The sequence below is a fragment of the Erithacus rubecula genome, assembly GCF_903797595.1.
Source record: "Erithacus rubecula genome assembly, chromosome: 2".
NCBI classification, from domain to species: Eukaryota; Metazoa; Chordata; class Aves; order Passeriformes; family Muscicapidae; genus Erithacus; species Erithacus rubecula.
In genome coordinates this window covers 40,024,426-40,048,409 of record NC_136685.1, presented here as the reverse complement: position 1 = coordinate 40,048,409, position 23,984 = coordinate 40,024,426, and the positions used below count along the sequence as shown (strand labels likewise).

The following is a 23,984-nucleotide window of genomic DNA, read 5'->3' as shown; positions in this document are numbered from 1 at the left end:
AAGTGTATTTCAAAATCTGGACAAATATCAAAGTTGGGATGCACCTGAGCTTGTCTAATTTACCCAAACTTCTCAAATGTTGTCTACTATCCATATTCTCAAAGGTAATTATTAACTGAAAATAGCCTCATTTAAAGTTTTTCAGAAGTCTCTTGCTCCAATGTCCTTCTATACTTCCCTTCCCAGCAAACACCTAGTTTGAGATATTTGTTGATATTAAAATATTACCTGTGTTTAATTTTGTTAGATGATTCTAGATGGATGGGAAGCAAAAGATTTGTCTCCTTAATTTTGATAGCTTAGTGATTGTTTTGAATCTCGTTTCACAGCAATTCAAAACACAAAAATAGTACTCCTTTGTGCTTTCTTTCATCTGCTCCCAGCAAATGTACCCTACTGTACTGTGGACTGAGCAACCCAGATTATCTTCAAGAAATTTCATCTTGTTTCTGCCTGTCATCTATTCTTGACTAAACTTTGCCCTTCAAAAAAATCAAAATTTCAAAACTGAAATATATTATACTTCATGCCAACCATGTCAATTTATAAGTTTCTATTATAGATCACCAAATTTAAGTCCTGTCTTCTAAACTGGGGTGAAATGCACTGTTATCATAACAGTTTCAAACCTTCAAATATAGCATTCTCAACTCTCATTCCTTCTCTCTCAGAACAGACCACTGTTATGTGCTTATAAAAGAACAACTTTTTGCATAAATTGACATGTTGCTTAATTCATTCATCTAGAAGCAGGGACAGCCAGGCATTTTCAGACCAACTCATTTTCTTTGTCTTCTCAGGTGTCAGTTCCCTCAAGCATCTTAAAAACTTTTCCTCATTCTTATAGTGCACTACGTAAAATCTCCTTAAAGAGAAATTTTGCCCCTAGTCAAAACTCACTTTGAATCACTTAGAAGCTTTTTCTCCTTAACCCTTTAGCAATGTTGCCCACTTGCCATCATCCCACATCCATGTCACCCACAAGATATTTCATTTCCCTTAGTTTAAAATTATATTAACTACAAAAGAGGCTGTCCTTCAGCAATCCTTCAGTACAGGGTAAAACAGAAAAACCCCAACCATAACAAACTACAAGATGCAAGTTATCAGGAAATAAGATAATATTTCTTATTTAGAAAAATAGAATAGAATAATTCATTTGTAAGGGACATACAACCATCATCTTGCCCAAATACCTAACGATTTAAGGGCTGAACAAGTTAAAGCAAGTTGAAGTCATTGTCCAAATGCCTCTGAAACACAAACAGGCTCAGGGGCATCAACCTTTTCTCTGGGAAGTCTGTTAGAGTGTTTGACCAACCTCTTAATGAATAAGTAAATATTTCCTAATTTCAAGTCTGCACCTCCCCTGATGAAACTTTGCACCATTCCACGTGTTCTGTCACTGGATATCAGGAGGAAGAGATTAGCATTTCTCTCTCTCTTCTTCCCCTCCTCAGGAGGCTGGAGAGAGTAATGAAGTCACCCTTCAATCTCTTTTTCTCCCAACTACACAAGCCCACAGTCCCCATAGGACATCATGCCTCCTAGCCCTTTCACCAGCTTTGTTGCCCTACTCAGGACACATTCAAGTACCTTAATAATATTTTAAATAAGCCAACATAACACCAAATACAGTGGGAATTAGATAATGGGAATTTTAATACTTGTCCCAAGAAATAAATTGTCATTTTATTAAAAATCAATGGGACATGCATACTAGAGTGAATTCAACAAAATGACATTTTTCAACTTCTTTCATTTCAGTTAAAGTACAAGATTCAGTACTAAAGACCAACGCAAAACATTTTTATTTCTTAAATAATTTTTCAGCATTTACTTTGGCTTCTGTTCATAGATGTAACAGATTTTTGGTGTCGATACTCATTCACTCAAGACCAAAACAAAAGTTAATTAAGAAAAAACATCCAGAACCCTGTTTATATCAACTTATTCTGTTGATATATAAAAGTATCAATATATTGATATCTATTCAAGTGCCACTATAATTTAAAAGCTCATCATCTAACTACTCATGTATTTTTTCCCTTTTTTTAAATTGTCTGAGATTCACAAACTTATTTACAGTTTGTCTGGTCTGTTTGCTTTAGCACAAAGATTAGAATATATACTTGAAATTAAGTTACTGCTTTGAGACCAATTAAATCCATTAAGACATGCAGTTGACGAACATATTGTCATTTTGTCACTTTTCTCTCTTAAAGACAATTGACTGTAGCAAATCTGTAAATCTGAAAGGACTTAATTAGTGTCCAGGGACAGTTTTGTGGAATTTAATTAACAAAGAGACCAAAATTACTTTAAGGGGGGAGAAAAAGTAACCAGCCTCTCATTACATCTTGGAGGTTTTTTGGATTTGGATTTTTGGGTTTGTTTTCTTTTTGCAGGGGGAAGGTATTGCTGGGGTTTTTTGGTTTTTTGGGGTTTTTTTGTTTCTATATTTGTTTTTTAACATGAAATACTAGTTAAAAGGAATATACTTTTCCATTTAAAGTTATCAAAGAAAGAAATGTTTATCTTTTTTAGCAAGAAAAATGTTGTAGAGCCCCACTACAATATTTTTGCTTTTACAACAGATAGGCTGTATTTAAAAAAAAAGTCTTGAGAGACAGAAAAAAAAGGAAATTAAATCATAGAAGGTAGTAGAAATTAGCTATTATCTAATGCAAAAAAAAAAATAAAACAATGAAAGTGAGTACAGGGCTATTAAAATAGAGATCCACATAAAGTCTCACATATTTCTAATTATATGAAAGAAAAAACTCATCTACATAGTTCCACAATACCTAGTCCATAAAATGCTACCAGGGCAGAGGCTTTATTATAATATTAAAACCTTTGTCCATTCTACATTCATTTTTATTTCTATTACTATACTCCCACTGTAAAAAACAGCATCTCTTCTTACTGAGAATTAATCTTTCTAGTTCATTTATCTACTTCATCTTATTTGTACAGTCTTGAGTCTTCCTTATTACACTGTACCAAATCTGATCTTTGCTCACTCCACTGTAATTGATCATATCCCTCTAGAAGCTTCTCTGTACCAATTTCAGCATGATACAACCTCTATTTTCTCCTGTAGCAAGCTGTCTTGCATTCCTCATTACAGACTCCTGAACACGAGGCAGGTCTGATCAGCACAGAACAAAAACAGTATTCTGGGGCTCAGTCTGACATGAGGAGCAATAGCTGGAATGTATATGATGAATATCTTCTCTGACTTAGCCACTTCTGCATCATAAAGCAGGCTCTGGTTGCTACCCCTAAGTGCATTAGAAATAACTTATGCCTTTTCTCAAATTAGGAGTAAGATGTACAGCTATTCCTTCTCTGAGAATATAGGTAGAATGCTTCAATGAGGGACACAACAAACTAATGGACTCTGTTACTAGTAATTTCTTAGATTATTGCAAAGGGAAACTGGGATTCCAAATTTTCCCTTATTTTGAACTGGGCTCTGAACAAGCGCTGACTTCCCCTGTACCACCTTCATACTGCCCGAGCTCAAATTAAATTAGATCCAGACCAAATACAATATCTATTTTATACAGCTCATAGAATCACAAAATGATTGGGGTTGGAAGGAACCTTAAACATCATCTAGTTACAATCCCATCCTCAGAGACAGGGACACCTCATTAATTTTTTGAAGGCAGCTACACTGTGCATTGAAAATCACAAAAAAACCAATATGGAAGAGTGCATCTACACTTCCATGGATCAGTCACATAAATGGCATTCCTTCATACAAGGTGGAAACATGGGGATTGGATAGAGTTGGACACGATGGTGGTGTCCAGGGGCAGCTGAACTGTGCACTTGGAGCATTGGGCTTCAGCATAACTCTGGGAGTGATGCCAGAATTAACATGGCCTTTTACTGGCTACAGAGTGTTAGATAACCACACAGCTTTCACCTTTTGTTTTTACTCTAGAAGACATACCCCATACTGAGGAGCTGAAGAACGTAGCACAATTTATTTTAGCTCTGAAGCAGACGAGATATCTCTCCTTTACTATTACAAAACTTTACCAATTCATTAGAGTCCTAATATTTAAGGACATAAACACATTTTTAGAAATATAAATTAACTAGATACATGAAATCATGCTCTCCCTCAGAGTCAACCTACAATCTTGCATGACTTTGGCATAGGGGAAAGCCCTCATAATTTATTGGAGAAATATTTAGACTTAGTTTCTACATGCTTTATACTTTTTCTTCCTCTCTATAATAAAAACATCAATTCCTTTTGCATCCATGTTTACAATAATAATAAAAATACATAAAGCAAATATGAATCTCCTAAAAATATAAGTTTTAGCAATTAAATTATCACTGTAGTTGCTATACCAACATACTGTTGTCTTGACCAGGATGCCCTTTGAGGAATTGCCCATTCAGATAAAGGAAATCCATAATTTTAAAATCATCATAAAAAAGGCATACATAATCATCCTAAACAACCACTCAATGAAGGAGTGTAAAATGCGGGTGATTAAAAGAGAAACAAAGGGGAAAGGGATTAAGAATTATATCCATTTTAAACTAACCAAATGGAAGAAACAGACAAAAACCAGTGATAAACACTTTGTCTTCATTGCCTTCATTATATTGATTTGAAATTAAGTCTCAAATGGCACAAGTCATGCAACACAATTTCTAAATCTTAGTTGAAACATCACGTTCAGCTCCAGTCCTGAACTCACAACTGAATATTTGTCTTATCCTATGATAGGATAATGATAGGAGAGAACCTTTTCCTAAGGTCAAGCAACCATTTCCTTTCAAAAGATTCCTCTCCCCCTGCCTCAAAACCCACCAGTTTGCACTTGAATTCCAGCAGATATAAAATCTACTGTTTTAAGACTGATAGTTTCTCAAGAAAGAGTTGTTCCTGTATATATTTCAAAGTGATGCTATGGACTTCCCAGCAATGTCATTTGCTTTTGAAGTCCTGCAATTATCCATGGGAATTGCTACTAAGAAAGAGAAGTTGACAGTCTTTAAAAAGTAGAATTTAAATTCGCTTACAAAAAGAAAGAAAGAGGATAACCCTTTTAAAACTGATTAATTTTTTTCTGCCTCTTCAGACAGAAATTGATTTCAAGGGAAAAACAAAAAGGTGCTGTAGATGAAATTACCGCTCATCCACAGGATCAACCGGTACCATAATATGAAGGGTTTGACCACTCCAGAAAGAAATATAATTTTAGAGAGATTATATCTGGGAATAATTCTTTATGCTTTCCAAATAGACTAAATAACTCCATCCAATTCATTGTGAAGTATATTTTAAAATTACTATAAAAATGTTTGGGGTTTTTTTCCTCCTTTAAATATTAAGAGTAATGATAAGTAGAACAAGTAGATCACAATATATACATGAAAACCTTTTTCATTTTCATGCCCATTTCTATTTTTGTCCTGTCTTCAAAATATGCTTTATTGAGATCAGGTCTATCAAGGCTGTTAACAACATATTTCTGAACATGAAATATTTTTTTGTTTATTTTTTTTTTTGACAGAAGACAATTACTTGAAAGCATTGAGCAAAGCAGTTTCTAATTATTAAAACATATGAATTTTCTAACTGAATTGACTGTTTTAAGAGGTAACCCGCTTTTGAAAAAATAGTAAGGCTCTAAATTATTTTAATCAATGTAAAATATTTCCAAATTACACAAACCTTAATCAATAACTCTGATACTATAACTCACTTTTTTCTATCATCACATAGTTAAAATTTGAGGCTTTAACTTCCTTTCCTATTTCAGAAAAATAATAATTTAAAAATTTGGAAAAAAGAGAGGAAAAAAAGAAACAAGCTACATATTGCTTGCATTAAATCTATAACGTTAAAATTTTATTTTAAAGCTTAAATCAAAAAATTTATTGTACGAGACTTTTGGTAACATCAGCCAACAAATTTGTTGTGACACAGTCTCTAAACATCACTGCCTTGAATGCTTTAAAGGACAAAGAAAAATATCAATTATAATGACTTTTACACCGTGCTACCTCCTCACCTTTTGGTAGCTATACCTGCATCTTACCTGGGCATGAACAGCAAGCAGCTGTTCTGTCCTGCTGTAGTAACTGCTGTTTATCTAGCAGAGTAAACCTTCCCTACAGGTATCCTAACATTGTTCTTTGATCTTATATTTTTTTTTAATTTCAGATTTGAATAGAGAGTAGCATCATGTAATGAGCCCATCAACAGCCTTCAATGAACCATGAGAAGAATTTGAGGCTCACTATGTTCTTTTCCTGACAATGACTGATCAACTAGCATGGAAGAACGTAGCAGCATTTTAAAGAAGATTTAATGTATCTTCTCTGGCCAAGTACCTTCCTCATATCTTCCATTACAGTGATATTTTCCTCTTAACCAAGGTCTTATTTCTGACCACCACTAGACCTCTGATAAAATGTAAGTTTTACAGCATTTTTCGAAGGTGCCACTGTCAAGCTGAAACTGAAAGGCAAAACAAATTTTAGGGTGTCTAAGGAAGAGGTAGTAACCCTGTATACTTCAGCTGGAAAGTCAGTAGTCCATTTTAAACTCTTGCAATTCAAATGTCCAAACTCCCTTTTGTTTCAATTATTAGGAGCTGAAATCAGGGCTCCTTCTTCACTTCTATCTGAAAAAATAGACAATAAAATTCCAAACAAATATGGCATTGGTTTTCAAATTCAACCAACACCAGAAGCAGAACCAGAATGTAGGCTTTGTACTTCACCGGGCACACTAGTGTATCTTTTAAATTACTGTGTATTTCTTCCAAGTTAAGTAATCAAAAGAAATAGCTGTTAGCAACTGTTAAGATACTGCAGAAAACACAGTGTGACCAATTTATTGACAACTGTGAGCTCAAACACACATAATTCAGCAACTGAAGCATACTTAGGAGAATATTTATGCTAATAAGTCCACATTATGGGTTATACACTGCCTCACCAGTAAAATTCTTGCAAATTATTAAAGATTTCTTACATTATGAACTATGAGTGGCGACACCCTTCCTCCCTCTCTTTGTGTATGTGAACAGATGTGCATATAGTCTGATACTCTGGCCTTACCAGTGCTGTCATCGTAAACAACAGTAACTGTTTTCCACTTGAAGAACTGCACAAGGTCAAGGATGGCACGGCTGAGTGAAGAGAAATCGGGATAGAGGCTGACATAGAAGGAGTCCTTGTTGTCTGACACCTGGTGTTTCCAGCGGGTCTGGATATGTGGAACTCCCAAAGCGTTGCAGATGGATTGCACGGCGTTAGCCGAGGAGCTGTGGGATGGTCCGAAGATGGCTGCCACCCCAAGGGACAGCTGGTCACAGGCTGAAGAGGAGACAGAAGTCTGTCAATGATGAGAGGAATGAAGGCAGTGTGCCAGAAGGTATTGCACAATTCATATTAAACAAAAGGCACTCCATGAAACATGACTGTCTTACCGACAGAGCTCCCTTCTTGTGTGACACTTTTGCTTGAACATTTCAATTTCAGAATATATTTCCAAGCTTTCATAACAAACTGATGAATATTGACTCTTAACATCTGAGTAGTGCTCAGCTGTGTTTATTAAACATTTCTATGTCAGCAGAAGTGACAAAGGCCAGCAACTGTGCGTCTTTCTAAAAGCACTGACAGATAAAACAGGTTTGTGCTTAGCTGCATCTTACCTTTGGAAAAAGTCAAATAGGACAGTATCCTAGCCTAGGTTATTAAAGAGATAATTTCCTCCTCGATCAATCAACACTATTTCTACTGAGGTCCTAATTACTCAGAAATTTTACATGTGAAGCAGCTCACAGTTAATTATCAGGCACAGAGTTAATTTCTTTAAAATGGACATTTGAATTTCTGTATCTGAAATAGGTGTGTTGGCTAGTACAATTTAAGGACCTACATTTCCCCTAAAATTAAATTGCCATCTGTTAGTGGAAAAAAAAATTAAGTGTCCCTTTTGAAAAACTAGAAATGCTCAGTTTTGCTATACTTGTATGAGTATATAAAACTGGCTCTGAGAGTCACTGGCATAGTACTGCTATATTTAGGTGGCTCAGCTTCCTGTTTTCTGATACAAGGTGGCCCTACCTGTGCTGATTATTACCAGTCTTTGGCCTGTATAATCTCCCATAGTATATTCCAGTATCATCTTTTTGAATATTTGTTAGGACTACCCAAAACAAAGACAGGAAAAAATAGTCAATATTGAAGACCTGAGTTTTGACCAATGCCCTGCTCCTATCTCATTCACTACCACAGGCATAACCTTTATGAGTATGCAGCTCTGTCTTCTAGGAAAACAGCTCATTTGGTAGAGAGAAGTAATGCAAACCAAACTAGTCATGAGTATTTATATGGGGTTTGATTAATTTTGTTACTCCACCATCAATGATCTTGACAGCTGAGGAGGCAAGCAGTAGAAACACATCTTGCTGCATTGCTTTTCTCATCAATTCAAAATTAATTGTTGTGCACACTCTTTTCAACTTGATGAAAATATTGCCAAGTCTTTCAAGTGCATTCCAGAAACTATGCTGGCACACCTTTTTATTGCTGCAGAACACCAGTGGTTTAAATAACTTGTCAGACACACAGGATCTTCATTACTATTCGGTGTGTTGCCTAAATGACTAGCTCAATAAAAAAACATTTATGCTAATATCGCCCTTCCTAAGAGTAATCAACAAGCTTTATGCAAATGTCAGTAAATGGGATCACTAACAACAGCAATAGCTACCAGATGGCTTTTCAATGGACTTTTTTTTTCCCCCTCTTTCTGAAATTTGAATAATGCAATGCTCTCACACGTGATTTAATATGGCACTAGTTCTATCAGATGCATACCAATTTTCCTAGAACATTGAGGGATATTTTGTTGCATTTACATTATTCGTCACTGAGAAACAGTAGCTTGGAAATATCATCTTGCCTTCAGGTTGCTTATTCCTATATTACCTTTAAAAAGCCATTAATATTTAATCTATTTTCAACTTCAAAAGTATGTGATAATAAAGGGTCTAAACAGGCTATTTTTGATTCAGTGCCTGACTACTCACTAATGGACATGATAATGAACCACAAAAATGAGTCAAATGCTTTAATTCCTTTGTTAAAATTCTGCTTTGTATCCATCAAAGTAAAATGAACCATTTTGTGTTAACCTTTAGCCTTTGATTCTGAACTAAAGCACTGTGAGCACAAATGCAGTTGTCTGTATTGTGAATTGATGATGCAAAAAGCTATTAGTACTAGAAGATTACACAGATTTGGATATAGCCTGAGCAGTTACAAATAGTGTTGCATTATCATCCAAGATGCAAGTGGGAAAAATGAATATATGTAATCTATTCAGTATGTCTAATCAATAGCATGTTGCCATTCCAACTTCAGCTATTGTAGTCTAACAAGAATTAGCAACATAATATTCAGGCTAGCAAACCCCAGACTAGGGATAAAAGTAGCTTCTTTTTCTCCAGGAAGAATTCAAGAATTAAAGATCTCAGGAGAAATTTCTCTGCTGTCTACATCTTCCCTCAGGAATGGGGAGAAACTGTCCTACTAGATTTCACAGGTCAGAATGTGCAGGAGTAAAGAAGCAGTTGAATTTGGAAAGTGAGAGGGAAAAGGAGAATGAAAGAAACAGAATTAAGATTCAGCCCCTTTATCCACTGTTGACTCAAATGGGAAGAGTAGTCTCTCTCAAAACCTGCTTTAGCCTACCATCCAAAACACTAGAATAACAACTCAAAGATATCCTATTTGCCTCTTTCTTCTCCCATACATGCTATATACTGCAAAGAAACCACCTTGTTAGACAGAAATATTTAGCCTATTTTCATGACGATTTTTCATAATCATCTTTCAATGACCAAACTATGTATTTCTGTACAAATAAAGATACTCTCTTATCATGCCTAACAATATTCTGTATTTTAATTATTTATTTGTCAAATAAACAGATAAAACAGGTTAGCAAGATTAACTCTTTTGATCTGTAAAAGTGGCAAAAATTTCCTCTCAGTTCTAGACAGAACATTTAATTAGTATTAAACCCCACTTTTAAGATGTCCTTCATGTACATTAATCATGACCCAGGAGCTTTTCCTTACATATAATATCTAATATTGTATCAAGTGTTTTCACTCTTCTTAGCCCCCTCTAATGCCAAAATTCCCTTACTGCATAAAGCTTTTTGTCTTTAATGCTTGGGAGAGATATGATGGGACCAGATCACTTTGCAGATTTAGGCGAGAAACCTGCCATAAGAAACATGGGCTGACCTCCAATTCTTTCCTCTTCTTATTGACTTGTTGCATATAGCATTCATATGAAATTTCCTCTTTAATTTATATAAAAATGTTTTTAAAGAACATGTAATACAGTGCAAAATAGCCTTACTGAATTTAGACATGAGACTTTGAACTTTCTTCCATAAATACTTACTGAAATTTTTGGTGTTTGCACTTTCTAGGAAACAGCATTGGTGCAGAAACTTGTGTCTGTTGTCCCTGACTTGATTTTAGAACTTAGGGAAAATTTTCAAAATAAATTTTTACTCCTAATTCTTCTGTAAACATATAATTTCTAGTTATGAGAAAAGGGCTTAACTCGTGCCGAGACAAGTATCTAACAGTGATAGTCTTAAGCACAGACTTAATACATAGGCTTATTTTTATGTCATGCTGGTATAAGCTGCACAAAATTACAACTACTATTTCCCTTTTGAAGTCCATGATTAACTATATAAAGGCATTTGTGAAAATGTGCTTGAAATTATTGAATGCTTAAAATTGAATCCCAGGTTCAGTAGAATCTGGAGGAACTTGGCATTTTGCTGAATTTATTTTGGAGATGGTGAGATTTCTCACTCCAAAGGAACTGGTCTCAGAAATACCCTAGTCACTATGTTCAGCAAAATTTATTTCAGACTTTAAATATTTAAGGGAATAGATTTTAGATAGGGTTAGTGGGGGCAAAGGTGGCAATGCAATTGTCAAGCAGTTACCATTATAACATTAAATAAAGCATCTCTTTAATGTCAGTGACAAAAATGTCAGTCTCATTGCATAAGGCTTCACCAGATACACACTTTTTCAGGGAAGTAAACTAAGTGAGCCTTAGTTCTTACTTTAAAAAACTAAATATGCAAAAGGTTACCTTTTTTAGATGCTTCAAAACTGTCATAGAGATTTATCTTTTGTGTGTCATATGTTAATGTAGTGTTTGGCAGAAGAGTTCTATTTCTGTTGATTGTGTTCACAGCAAATCTGAAGGCTAATTCTTCTGCTCCCATTGGACCAGATTCCACACACTCAAAAATGCCTCCTGGAAGAGAGACACAGACAAAACAAAACAAAAAACATGAGTAAGCAAAGAGGGCATAAAATAACATATTTAATAATTCTTTGGAAAATATTCATCAGCCTGAAATATTTAATTTCATAAACCTGATACAATGCAACTCTTGATTTTGATGAGCTTTGAGTCAGGCAATAAATAAACCAGCAACAATTAGAACTTACCTTAAGGAAAACCTGTTGGTATTTTCCATGCAATACTCATTTTGGTATTGTGAATAAAATAAAAAAAGTGAACCATTACATATTAACCACAAAATTCAGAGAGAATTTCATGCACTTAAACTTGAAATGAATACATTTGTCCCTTCCAGATCTTCCACAACCTATGTGTGTGTGACAGGGAAATTCATGGATTCTTGCTTTCTATTTATAATACATTAATAATGAACTCAAAAGTTCACTGAAAATACAACATACAAAGAAGCATAGAACTGGTTTGCCTCAAATTGCCTTCAGAAACTAAAATGTAGAGATATTTTAGCAGGACTGTTTCTTGAATTAGGTTGAGCAAAAAGTTCAGATTTTGCTCTTTTGCCCTGAACTGCATGTAGATGCTAACTGCATTCTCAGTAAATAGAGGAATCAGAGAAATTACATAACCTCTATCCTGTAATGAAAGCACCCCCAAATAAGGCATGCTACCAGAGTAGGACATGTCCCAATTATTAAACAATCTCTAGAACACTTTTGAACCAACCTTCATCTTAAATGAAGCAAATGTTTTTGTGGGACAATGCTGTGCTCTAACTTTTCTCATTAATGAGATATCATTGTCCACAGAATGCAAATTTATACATACTTTTATTCTTGGATCTGGAAAGGACAAGGATACTGTGACAATAAAAGTAATTTGAGGATGTGTCTGCAGTTACATGGAATTCCTTAGAAAAATGACCAGCATCTTTATGGTCCCTTCAGCCCTCATTTTAACTGAGACTGGCCATCATCACAGGATCACTAAGTACAAGGTATTATCATTAATTATCAGGTATTGTGTCCTTTAAAGAAATGCTACTCATTCACTCTCTCCTCACTTGTATTTATCCATTTCCAAAGTAATGTTGCTACTTGGACTTTTACGTCTAAATTTATTCAACACTGCTACTTTCTCAGCAAGAAGCTCTCAGAATCTGAATATCCAATGACTGGATCAAACTAAACTTCAAAAATTGCAGTCAGTTTGTAAACAGTTTTCTGAGTAATCAAGCAGATGAACTGCTGGTAAAGCAAAAAAAAGTGTGTATTTACTATTTACAGGTAATATTAAATATAAATATAAAAATTAAAAATTTGCAAGTCTTCCTCTTGCAACCCATTTCTCACTACAAAATTGAGGTGTTAACCTTTTTTTCCTGCAGATCAGCCTTTTAATTTCTGGCAGGAGCAATAGAAGCAGATGTTTATATAATATTACTTTAAAAGCACAAGCCTTAGACACTGAGATAAGATGTGACTAATAATTATTTAAGCATTTGTCATTTCAAACTGGAAAAGAGGCAATGATGGGAAAAGCAGACTCTTTAGGAAAAAATTGAATTTCTAGGGAAATCCAAAATTATGGAGCATAGAACATATATATATATGTATGTATACAATCAGTAACCAATATTAACAAAACTGTAGAAGCTAAAGCTAAAGAAACTTAGGCAGTATTCAGTAAATATAGTACATTTTAAAATAAAAGACTGCATTTTTTTGCTCCAGAATGGAATATGAACATGAAAGGCAACTTACTGCTTTTGAAGATCATGGAATGCTCTGTTCAGGGAACCAGATTCTAATAGACAAGGTTTTGTGCTGCTAAGACTTACAGAATCTTAATGTTGCAATTCAAATGGTGACATCTAGGAGGATAGTATTTTGATTTGGGGATAGCATTTTTAAATTGTTGCAGAAATTGGAAAATTAGTTAAATGATAAGTATAGATATTCAGAGAAAATAAAAAGACATTTCCATAAACAAAATGAAAATTAAGATATATTTCATAGGCTTTCCTAAGGCATCTGGAGGGCAGTTATTCAAATATATTTGAATAAACCAGTATCACACAAACAATTATGAAATCCTAATTAAATCCTAAGCTAAATGGATTAATTAAAAGAAATAAATATTACAGTTTCTTTGTTCTCCTGAAGTTTTTATATTGGAAAATTTCTTCTCTAATTTCCATGTGTCTGAAGCTCAGTACAATGTTCCTCCTTTATTCTTGCATTTTTTTTATGCTGATTTCTAAATCCTTGAGGCAGGGAATTCCCTGTCAAAGATTCAACTACTACTCTCAACATTAAAAAAATAAAACAAAAAGAGAGAGTGAAATTTTATTTTTACCTTGTCTATCTCCTCTGAGTGGCCATGATTTGTAATTACTCGCATACACCATTCAGTGATTTCTTCCCTCACTCACTGACTTGTTCCCTATCCCTGTGATAAAAAAGCCCCATATGGTGTCATATGGTCTGTCTCTTTCAGGGTATATTTCCACTCCTAAGAAAATGAGAAGTAGAATAACCTGCTTCTGTTGTTCTATAATTAGGATATTTTGCTAGGAGGAAGGAAAACTTATTTTCTGCTCCTGAATATTTTCACAATTTGCACTAGGTAGACACTGAAATTAAAAATAAGAACCCTAGAGGAATATAAAGGAGACCATGTATTTGAAGATTCCTAGCTATTTTCTAAGCTGTAGGTTGTCAAAAAATCCACTAGAGTCCTTTCATTTCAGTTTAGTAAAATATATAGTAAAGTATTTTGGATGCTGGCAGGTGTTCATTGTAACCTTCACACTAAGAAACCCAAATCATCAGGTTCTCAAAAGTGCTCCGTGTCCTACTAATATGCAAAATGACTAAAAATGCCAGGTTCCTCAGAATACAGCTTGGGCCAAGCTGATAGAGCACACAGGGCAACACCATTGTTTAATTCAATATCTAAATAGTTTAAATTGAACTCAACCGCTACGAATACCAGCTCAGACAGACACACATGTGAATTCTGAATATCAGAAGATATTAAAAAACAGATCCTCATTCTCCAGATGGAGAAACTTTGGCATTTTGCCTGCAAGTCTATGTATTAGATGTTTCCAGGATGCTCAGCAAAGTCATATAAATGAGTTAAAGTATTGACAAGAATGAGAAGTTTTAAATGGTGCTCCTCTATTGCTGCATAAGAAATAGAAACTTATTCTTAACTTTAAATTTACTACTATGTTCCTATATTTGTCACTGAGTATGTGAATAGCAAAAAAAACAAACAAACAAACAAAACTGAGTATTTTTAAAGACTATGTCATGCAAATCCACTGGCTTAATACTGGGAGACAAGCCATTAATTACATTGTATTTTTATCAAATGGAAAGCAAAATACAATCATTGGCTTTCTAGTTCAGATATACTCAATAATGAAGGGATGGTGATACCCAGAAGCTGTCATAGAATATTGTGTCATGTTGTTCCCTCCCAAGAAGGCTTTTCTTTACTGCTGCTTTACTTTGTATTCAGGATAGCCTTATTAATAATCAAATTGAGGAATGCACTGCAAGCCTTCAGATAAGCAGACAGAAGAGTCATAAATCTTGCCATTCGTATGTGGACAAGCAGCCAAACCAATGCCTATCTCTGTCTAACAGCTTGAAAAATACAGGTGTGAGGATTTGGGGTTTTTTTTAACAGAATTTATAGACCCATGGAAGGCAGAAATACTAGTTTTCAGATGCAACCAGCAGCACATCCTGGAGAAATAGCCTGAAATTCCACTACTACCCCAACACAGTGAGAGAAACCTTAAAAGTAGTAAAAAAATGTGTATGCTATTCTTAACATGCTTCAGTGGTCTCACACATCTTCTTAATTTACAGTGTTAATGATAAGGCAGGTAGTCTCTGCCCTGCAATAGTGACACCAGGGAATATGGGATCACGTATCTACAGCTTAAGCTGTAGCCCATGAAGTTTTATAGGCTGTGTACAGTAGGTGATAGCTGCATAGCTGAGCACTTCCAGTTTTTACTGTCACAGTATCCACTTAGACAAAACTCACAAGATTTTTAGGAGTGAACAACAATGGAAACATCACAGTGATTCAGACATGCCAATTCAAGCCAGATAACCCAAAGCAATTAACAAACATTCTTTAAATACTGCATCTTCAAAGTGACATCTGGAGTAATTATGAAAGAACTGATTTTAATGTACCTGAAATCCACTTGGATTTTTCATCAATTGTCTCAATTGAAAAAACCTTTATTTGACTAAAAAATTTTGTCCTGAAATTGTTTGAATGAAAAAGCCTGCACTTTCCATCAAAAAACGTAGTAGAATGGACATTTATTGCTTACAAGTCATCCTGTTTACCCCATTTTTCAGATAATTTTCTTAAACACAAAATCCAGAGGGGGGAAAAAAGTCAGCTTGCTACACATCTTGGCAAAAATTACCCCCCTAGAAAAAATTTCCTACTCTAAAGTACCAAATTTCACATATAATAGATTAATCTTCCAAATTATTCAATTTTCCATCACTGTTCCACAACAGAGTCCCCTTTGAAGATCACCATCTTGTGTGTTTTTTTTTATTATCATCTCCATATAACACCTAGCAAAACCCAGCAGAAAGAACAAAGCTGCTTAACTGCATTAATCACTACATAACTGGAAGTTCCATAAGTTATTAGGAAATCTTTCCCTCTCTCACATGTAGAGAACTTTTGAAAGAGCAGCATACCATGAAACCTGAAATACTGTTACCTACTTAAAAAATCCTCATTCAAGCAAGCTTCAAAAGTATCCAAGGAGAACTCCAAACAAGCTAATAGCAAACCTGGCTAATATTAATCAAAGAATTTCTCCTCTTGTTTCTAGTACAGTCACAGTCACCTATTTGTTTCATGAGAAATTAATGTCATCTAATTACAGCTACAAGATATTTTGCAATCTGTGCCTTCTGAAAAATTAAACCCTTAAACATGTAACAGAAGGCCACATTACCTCAGATCAGAGCCTATCAAATCAGTCAAAATGAAGCTTGTAGACTACTTGAAAATACCTAACCTAAAATAACTGGTTCTAATGATATTGCAATTGGAGAACTATATATACAGTATTAAAACTTCCATGATTTTCAAAAGTGAAATCAGGATAGAAAAATTCAAAAATCATTCACACAAAACATTTTTCACATTAACAATGTTATGGAAAAAGTAACTCTAATCTTAACTGTGCTTTCCTTGTTTGAAGATATAAAATTAAGTTTCTTTTTTTCTTATATCAAACCAACTGGATAGAGGTCTTGCACATATACACACACTTGTTTTTAATAGCTATACGTTTTTTAATATTTTAGCCATATTATCAACATTCTGCACAAATTTACTGACCATTATGAAGGTCTTTATGAATATGTTATAAAAACTAGCATCAGTCACATGTGACATGAACATTACGTTTTTAATGATGCAGTAACTCTTTAAATGTAGCAATGTAAGCCTCTTTCATAGGTAACATTAAAAATGAAACTGCCTGAAGAAAAACTTATTTTAAATCCCAGTAACATTTCTTCCCACCACTTTACTTGAAAGTATACAAATATATTTAAATTTACTACTAAATTTGTATGAAGTTCCCTAGGAATTATTTTTTTCTTTTTACTTGCCTCAGGTCAATACTTTGAATCTAAGGTAATTATGCTGTCCAGATCTAATCCTGATGTGACAAATCAAAATCACTTTTTTTGATTCATTATTTCATGTTCAGAAAACACGAACTCTCAGACAGGCTTTGTTTCATTAGCTGCAAAATTTGGGAGAAAGGCGTAACTGGTATCTATATAAACAACTTTTCTAAGAGGAGTTTCAAGGCAGAATGCAAACAATTCTGTCAGGTATTGTATTATTAAAATATATGCTTATATGTGACATGTTCCAATTTCGAAATTGGCCATTTGGTAATTGAAGCCAATGATTGTGGAAGATGAGAAGTCAAAAGCACGTTATTGAGAGTTCACAAGAGGATATATGCCATAGACATTTACAGAGAAAGAAATGATGGCTTTTTGTATGTGTGAATGAACTATACTTCTCCAGTAAAAGCATAACTAGTAGGCACTGAAGAGGCTCATCCCAAATACCCAATATCACTGACATGGCACGTGTGGTACTGTGGGGAGGAGGCATGGTAGGTGCTGAGCCACAGTGACTGATAGAGGCTGCTGGCTGAAGGCATTTCAGGCTTAATCAAGTGTGCTGTGCACTGTACTGATAATCCTCTTTCAGGGCCTGCTATGGATTTGAAATCTACAGAGGTGGTTCAAAGAACTCCTTAAAGGTTGACAGCTTAGACTTGTGCTTCTTATAAATACAGAGCAAAATTACATCTTAACCACTTATTTCTGTCTGGAACAGGATTTAAGAAATTGAATCACTTTCAAACAAGATATTAAAAGTGAATGAAAAATTTTCTTCCTTAGAACATTTTCCATAAAGTAATGTAGTTTATGGAATTATAGATTTCAAATACAGTTGTGTGAATCTGAACAATACCATGTTTTCATTACTTCTTTTCAAAATTATATTGAAAGCTTTCTGAATCTCACAACAGGAAAATGTTGAAAAGGATTACTTGACAAAGAAAATGCTGGTTATTTGACTTTGAAGCTGGTTTTATGTGGATACAGCACTGCAGAAAAAGATAGCATGCTTCAGCAGAAACCTTCATCCATTCTGAGTGCACATATGGTTTGGAGGAAGGAAGCAGGATCTGGAATTTCAGGGGTTTACTTTCATTCCTACTGATTTCCTGGATAATGTTGGACAAGAAGATTATCTTAAAAATAAATATTTCATCCCAAAACATCTCAACATTGCAACACAGGTACAATTATTGGAAAATCTAGTATGTTTTGAAATGCGATATAATTTCTGTTAAAGGCATCCATGGAATCAGTGTATGAAGCCATAATCACAGGATCCTGCAAATTTTGCTGTATAAAATCCATAGAATTATTAGCTTCAGGATCTAAGTAATATTTGGATTGACATTTTAGTGTAGTTGCATGAAGCTCAAAAATTCTAGGCATTTTTAAATCCTAAAAGGATTTTAATTATCCACTGATTTAAGGCAAATAGAACTTTGTATTTTCTGATTGCACAATAGGGAACAGGCTTAATAGTCAGTCAATGTTACATTTATATTGTAAATGTTAAATATCAAAAGAGAAAGTGTTTGGTTGGTTTTTCTTATTTAGGGAAACGAAAAGGAATGTTATGAGGAAATAATAACTGTGGATCTCATTTGAACAAAATTTTCCTTACTTTATAAAACTGATGAAAAAGGTTTTAAAAGTTAAGTGCATAAAAGTCATAAGTATCTTCAAAGTTGTTTTAAATGTAACTGGATGAATTCTAATATCTTTATGTCAGATGTGACAAAAACACACATCAGAATCTTCCCTTTCATCAGCACAAATATGCTTTGAAATTTAATAAATGAAATACAGCTTAAAAATATTACTAGGCTGAAATATGCAGTATGCATATAAAACACTGCTTTTGATAGCATCTCTACAAATATTATTCCTTTCAGTCAGAATATCATTAGAACATGAGTAAAGATGACAGATAAAATAACAATAGCTGAACACATTCACCTAGAGTGCTAGAATGTACTATCCATAAGATCTCTTCCCATTTTAAGGGATGTATATTACCTTTCTCTGACATGCTAAACAATGTATTACAGAATACACTTGATAATATCAATGCAATTATCACACTCACACAATAATTAGCCTCTCATGATTCACAGTAACAAAAGGAAACAAAGTAATAAATTAAGTCTGACTACAAAAATGGTCTCAGGAGATTTTGCTATGAAATGCTTTTCCTTTCTTTGGGTCACAAAATGTTTTCAAACATTAAAGCAACATGTTTGTTTCTTTCTCTTGTTTTTTTCTAGAGACAGTCAATATCCACATAAAAAGCTTCTCAATAACCATGAAGACTTTTTTCCTCCAAAACTTCTTTAAAGAACATAGTATACAAATTTAAATGCCTAAATTTTATAGAAATAGTCTTACACTGATCCTCATGAAAGTTTCATGAAAGTCTGTTTATAGGGTACTTACTGGGCAGTTACCATCTTCTAGCTTCCTAACTTGAATGTCTAAAGCTATACAAATTATAAACCATTTAATTTCATTCTAGAAAGAGTCATAAAATGTGTTAGAACACTGACACAACCAGTTCCTTAACCCCATCATAAAGACCATAGAAAAATGTTAATAATATTGCATCCAGGCCAGAATTTTTATTTTCCATTATGCTACATGCTATTTGTCATCATAAATGTTAGTTTGTGTCTGGAATCTCATTTGAGAGGCCAAACTATACACAGACAACAAAGAAAATTGTATCCAAGTTTTCACTTGCTTTTAAAATAAGAGTGACTCACTTATAAGAAATAAGTCAACATTCAAAAAGTAATTGTATTTTGAATTTAACTCCTACTATACTATACTATATAATACTAATAAGTCCGTATGCAAAAGCTGGAGAAAAATGTGGGGATTTGTTGGTTTGGGTTAGGTTTTTGTGTTTTCTGGAGTTAGGGTTTTTTTGCAGTTTTGCTTTAACAAGGGAAAGAAGTGTCAGGAAGAAATGTTAGATTTTACCACTTTCAAGCAGAGCTTAGAAAAGTGCCCATCTAATTTCTCAGAAGAATTTCAAAGAGACCATGACTCAACAGTTACCAGAAAACACTTCAAAATTTCTGGAAAACAGAAAGGTTTTCCAGGAACTAAAGACATCCAAGCAGGTAGAGATTGTACTTCTTATACTGCATTATTAGAAGCTCATGCTTAGGTCTCTGCATCTAAAGACAAAACAGAAAAGGGCTCAAACTTCAAAGTGGAAGACAATTAGTAAAATCTAAATGTGCAGCTTACATGGAAAGACAACTTCAAGAAAATATACTGCTTGTGATTATGTGATTATTCTTTCTTTTTTTTTCAAACTTGCTAAAGCATTTACCAAAAAAGAAGAAAACAACATCCATTATATAGTATTCATGATGTCCATCTGAATCGTGTCCTAGCAGACAGCACACTTACATACAAGGCAATTTTTCAGTTTTGACTGAAGATAGGCTACGACATAGGAATTTTACTTTTGCAAGAACAAAAAAAACAAAGGGCAACCCTAAAATTATCATAAATTTCTATATGCCTCTGCTAGTTATAAAAGGGGAGCCAGCCCACATCTTCTAGATTATTTGCTTCTTATCTGAAAAACTTCTTGCTTAAATGGGAGAGGAATTCAGGGCCAGTACTCAGACTTTCTTCCTAAGTAATCAACAGTCCCAGCCTGTAACTTCCAACTTGTCTTCTTGCTTAATTCTTTGATTACTGTAACAGTACCAGTGCACCTCAACAGACTGGTGTCATACTGTCAGGTCTCCTTCTGCTTGCCCTTTCTGGTTAGGTAATTTCTAATGCATCTTCAAACATCAAATATCAGCATGTGCCAGCCAGAAGTACCTTCAGGGTCAAAGCCCAGTTATCCAGATAGTTTGACTCATCCTGCTAAAACCAAGTAGATAATTTAAAAGCAGCGAACCAAACACTGCAGGATCCAGCAAATGAGAATCACAAAACTGGCAATTTTTTTCAGTAGAAGGAAAAAAAAAAAACAACCAAAATCCAAATTCTGACACTTAAGCCTATCTAAAACCTCAAAATAAATGAGGTCCATTTTCTCTTTCCAAAATTATTAAGATACAAAAACTTTCTGTAAGTATTACAAAAGCTTAGAATCGGAAAACACCATTAAAAAATCCATTTCTTTCTTAAACTAAACTTTAAGAATACTCATTGCCACAACTTTGGTCATCAAAGAAAGCCAATGAAAATTCATTTGCAGTCACAAAAGACTAAAACTTGAGTCTTACAAATGGATAAACAAAGTCTGACCTAAGGCCTGTCAGAAGCTGTGACCATCATTAAAGTAAGAGAAATTTTAGTAACTAGACCCCTGTGTACAATCTTCTTCAGAAACTAAATGTTTACATGGTTATTGCCAGCTTTAGAATGATTTCTTTTTCTTTTAATGCTTAATATTTAAATATTCAGGAGATATTTGAGTGATTTAAGCCAGTTCAGAAACTGCATTTTCATCTTTTTCTTCCTTCTCTCAAGACTTCCATGCATTGAATCCTTCAGTAACCCGAAGCAATTCTTATCTAATTTAATCAAGGGAAAAAGAAAAAGGACAAAAGACATATCTGGACTGCATGCATATATATGTATATATGCACCTACATGCATCTGTGTAACAGATGCAGAGCACCAATGTAACTGAGTGGTATGAACTTTAAATATGAGCAATCCCTTTTTTTAGTACTCTTATAAAGGGAATTTTTGAATTATTTTTATATTTCAGGAAAATAATTTCCAATTTTTAGTTTGCTGCATCATGTTTCCCTTAGTTGATAGTAATTCATTGCCACTTCCTGCTGCTGCTGTATTACAATGCATTTACTGGAACTGTTTATTGTTTCCATTTCACCCTTAAAGCCACTGAAACATAGGTTTTCTTCAGTACTGCTTGAGGCATTTTTTCTTCTTTCCAAAGTGTTTTCTGAATGTATTACAATGGAACAGTTTGAAATTCTTGCTATAGAAATGCTGTGAAATACCAGGAAAATTTATAATAATTTTCAAAGATTAAGAAAATTCAAACAAAACCAAAAGAAAACCCTTCAAAATCACTGATGGATGAATTTTAAATGGGACAAACACTATTAAAATTAATAATGTTTCACTTCAGTACTCAAATGTTCAGTTTCCAAAATGAAATGAAAATGAAATCATTGTCTTTTCATTTTATCAACAATCTCATAAAAAATCACTTTTGTCAACAGTACTGCTACCCTGGTTAAAATATAGCTGTGCTACCATGAGCATAAAGTTCCAGATACTTAGAAGCAATTTTCAGAAGACCAGCATGGGTTATTGAACGTTATTCAGAAATATTTCTGCCCCTGATGTATGAGCTTGGACTGCAAAAACTGGGTATTCTTGTATTCTCTCAATGATTGCATTTTTGATTATTCAGCCACGGAAGGAAAAAACAAGGGGGGTGAAGGGGGTGGAAATTTCTCTGAATGCAGAAACAAGCAAGTAGTATGACCAAACAAATATTAGGTGCTGATGATAAAAATGCCAAGAAGTAAGAAAGAGATGAATCTTCAGTGTTGTTGCTAATGTTACTGTTGATAAAAGAGAATGTTGAAAAAGAAAGTCTCTTTTCAAAAGCAGAGATATTAGGTGCTTCTGATGCTGAATTGAGAGGATTTAATTTCAAAATTTTAAAAATATGTTGGTTCACATTTCTTGAACTTGCCTATTTCATAAGTTACAGCAATAGTGAAGCTTACACATTTTTAATATGACCCAAGATAAATAAAATCTTGATATTACTTATGCAAACACACCTAGTAAAAGAAATTTAGATATGACCCTTCAAAAAAAGGAAATTTACTCTATCAATTCCATAAATAAAAGAAATACAAATTTAAGTTCTCTTCTAAATCTTAACAGTGAATGCACAAATTTTCCACAGATTCTTATTTCTAAATTTAATTAATGTGACACATATCAATAAGAAGCATACCAATGTATATGAAATTTGAATGCTTCAGAAACTAATAATTTATGGCACTCTCACTGAAGAACTGATTAGAGTGGGCCCCTGAAGTAAAGAAGCAAAAACGCTTAATGAGGCACAAGGGGGTCTGTTTCAGTATGCTGCAGATCACAGATACTGATTCTCATCTCCAGTGATAAATCAGCAGCGTTTAATTTACAGCCTGCATTATTATTATTATCATTACTATTGGAGGGTCTGGGGGAATGTGTCATACACCAGCAGAAAGTAAAAACATTTGATGTGAACACAGAGATACTGAATACCTTAAACTCCTCTCTAATTTGCAATAAACTTGACTGTCACTTGCATTTCTTCGTAATTACCCAATTAATCTTTTCCATGAGAGGGAAGGTGTTTATATTCCTAATGATTGAAATGCAATCTAGATGTGCAAATGATTCTTCCACAGTATATACTTTCACTCTGTTTCCCTCTATACATTGAAATTCAGCACTGCAGGTATCCAGAGTTTAGGTTTAGATCTTTAATTATACACAGATATTTTGTTTTCTTAAGAGTTTAGATGCTAAGAAGTTATTAGGTAATATGATAATTATGCTCTGAAATGTTGTTCGCTAATTTGATAATTACATTTTAATTACTGAATTAGAAACCTCTTGAGAAAAAATGAAAAGTTGTTTTGGTAGAAAACAAGAGTTGTGCACCCTACCTTATCTGAACCTTGTATTTGGATTAAATGTTATCCTATACAAAGAAACTCTTCCTTTTTATTGCCTCTTCTATATATTTTTCTAGTACATGGCCAAACAGATACATCTTTAACCTAGGATACCATAATCCATGACCAGAACATTCGCTTTTCTTTTTTATTTATAATGATAGTCTTAAATAAAAAATCTAAAAAGCTTTAAAAACTACTTTGACCACAGTGA

General features: G+C 34.0%; 1 protein-coding gene across 2 annotated transcripts in view; it reads right to left on the bottom strand.

Moving 5' to 3' along the window:
• GRIK2 (glutamate ionotropic receptor kainate type subunit 2) overlaps window positions 1-23,984 on the bottom strand; it is a 359,794-nt gene that overhangs the window by 232,193 nt on the left and 103,617 nt on the right. For both annotated transcript variants that reach the window (XM_079299157.1, XM_079299156.1), the window contains 2 exons: window positions 11,191-11,358; window positions 7,108-7,365 (listed from right to left, as the gene is read on the bottom strand). In XM_079299157.1, coding sequence (XP_079155283.1) covers window positions 7,108-7,365; window positions 11,191-11,358 — 426 coding nt within the window. The remainder of the gene's footprint in view (window positions 1-7,107; window positions 7,366-11,190; window positions 11,359-23,984) is intronic.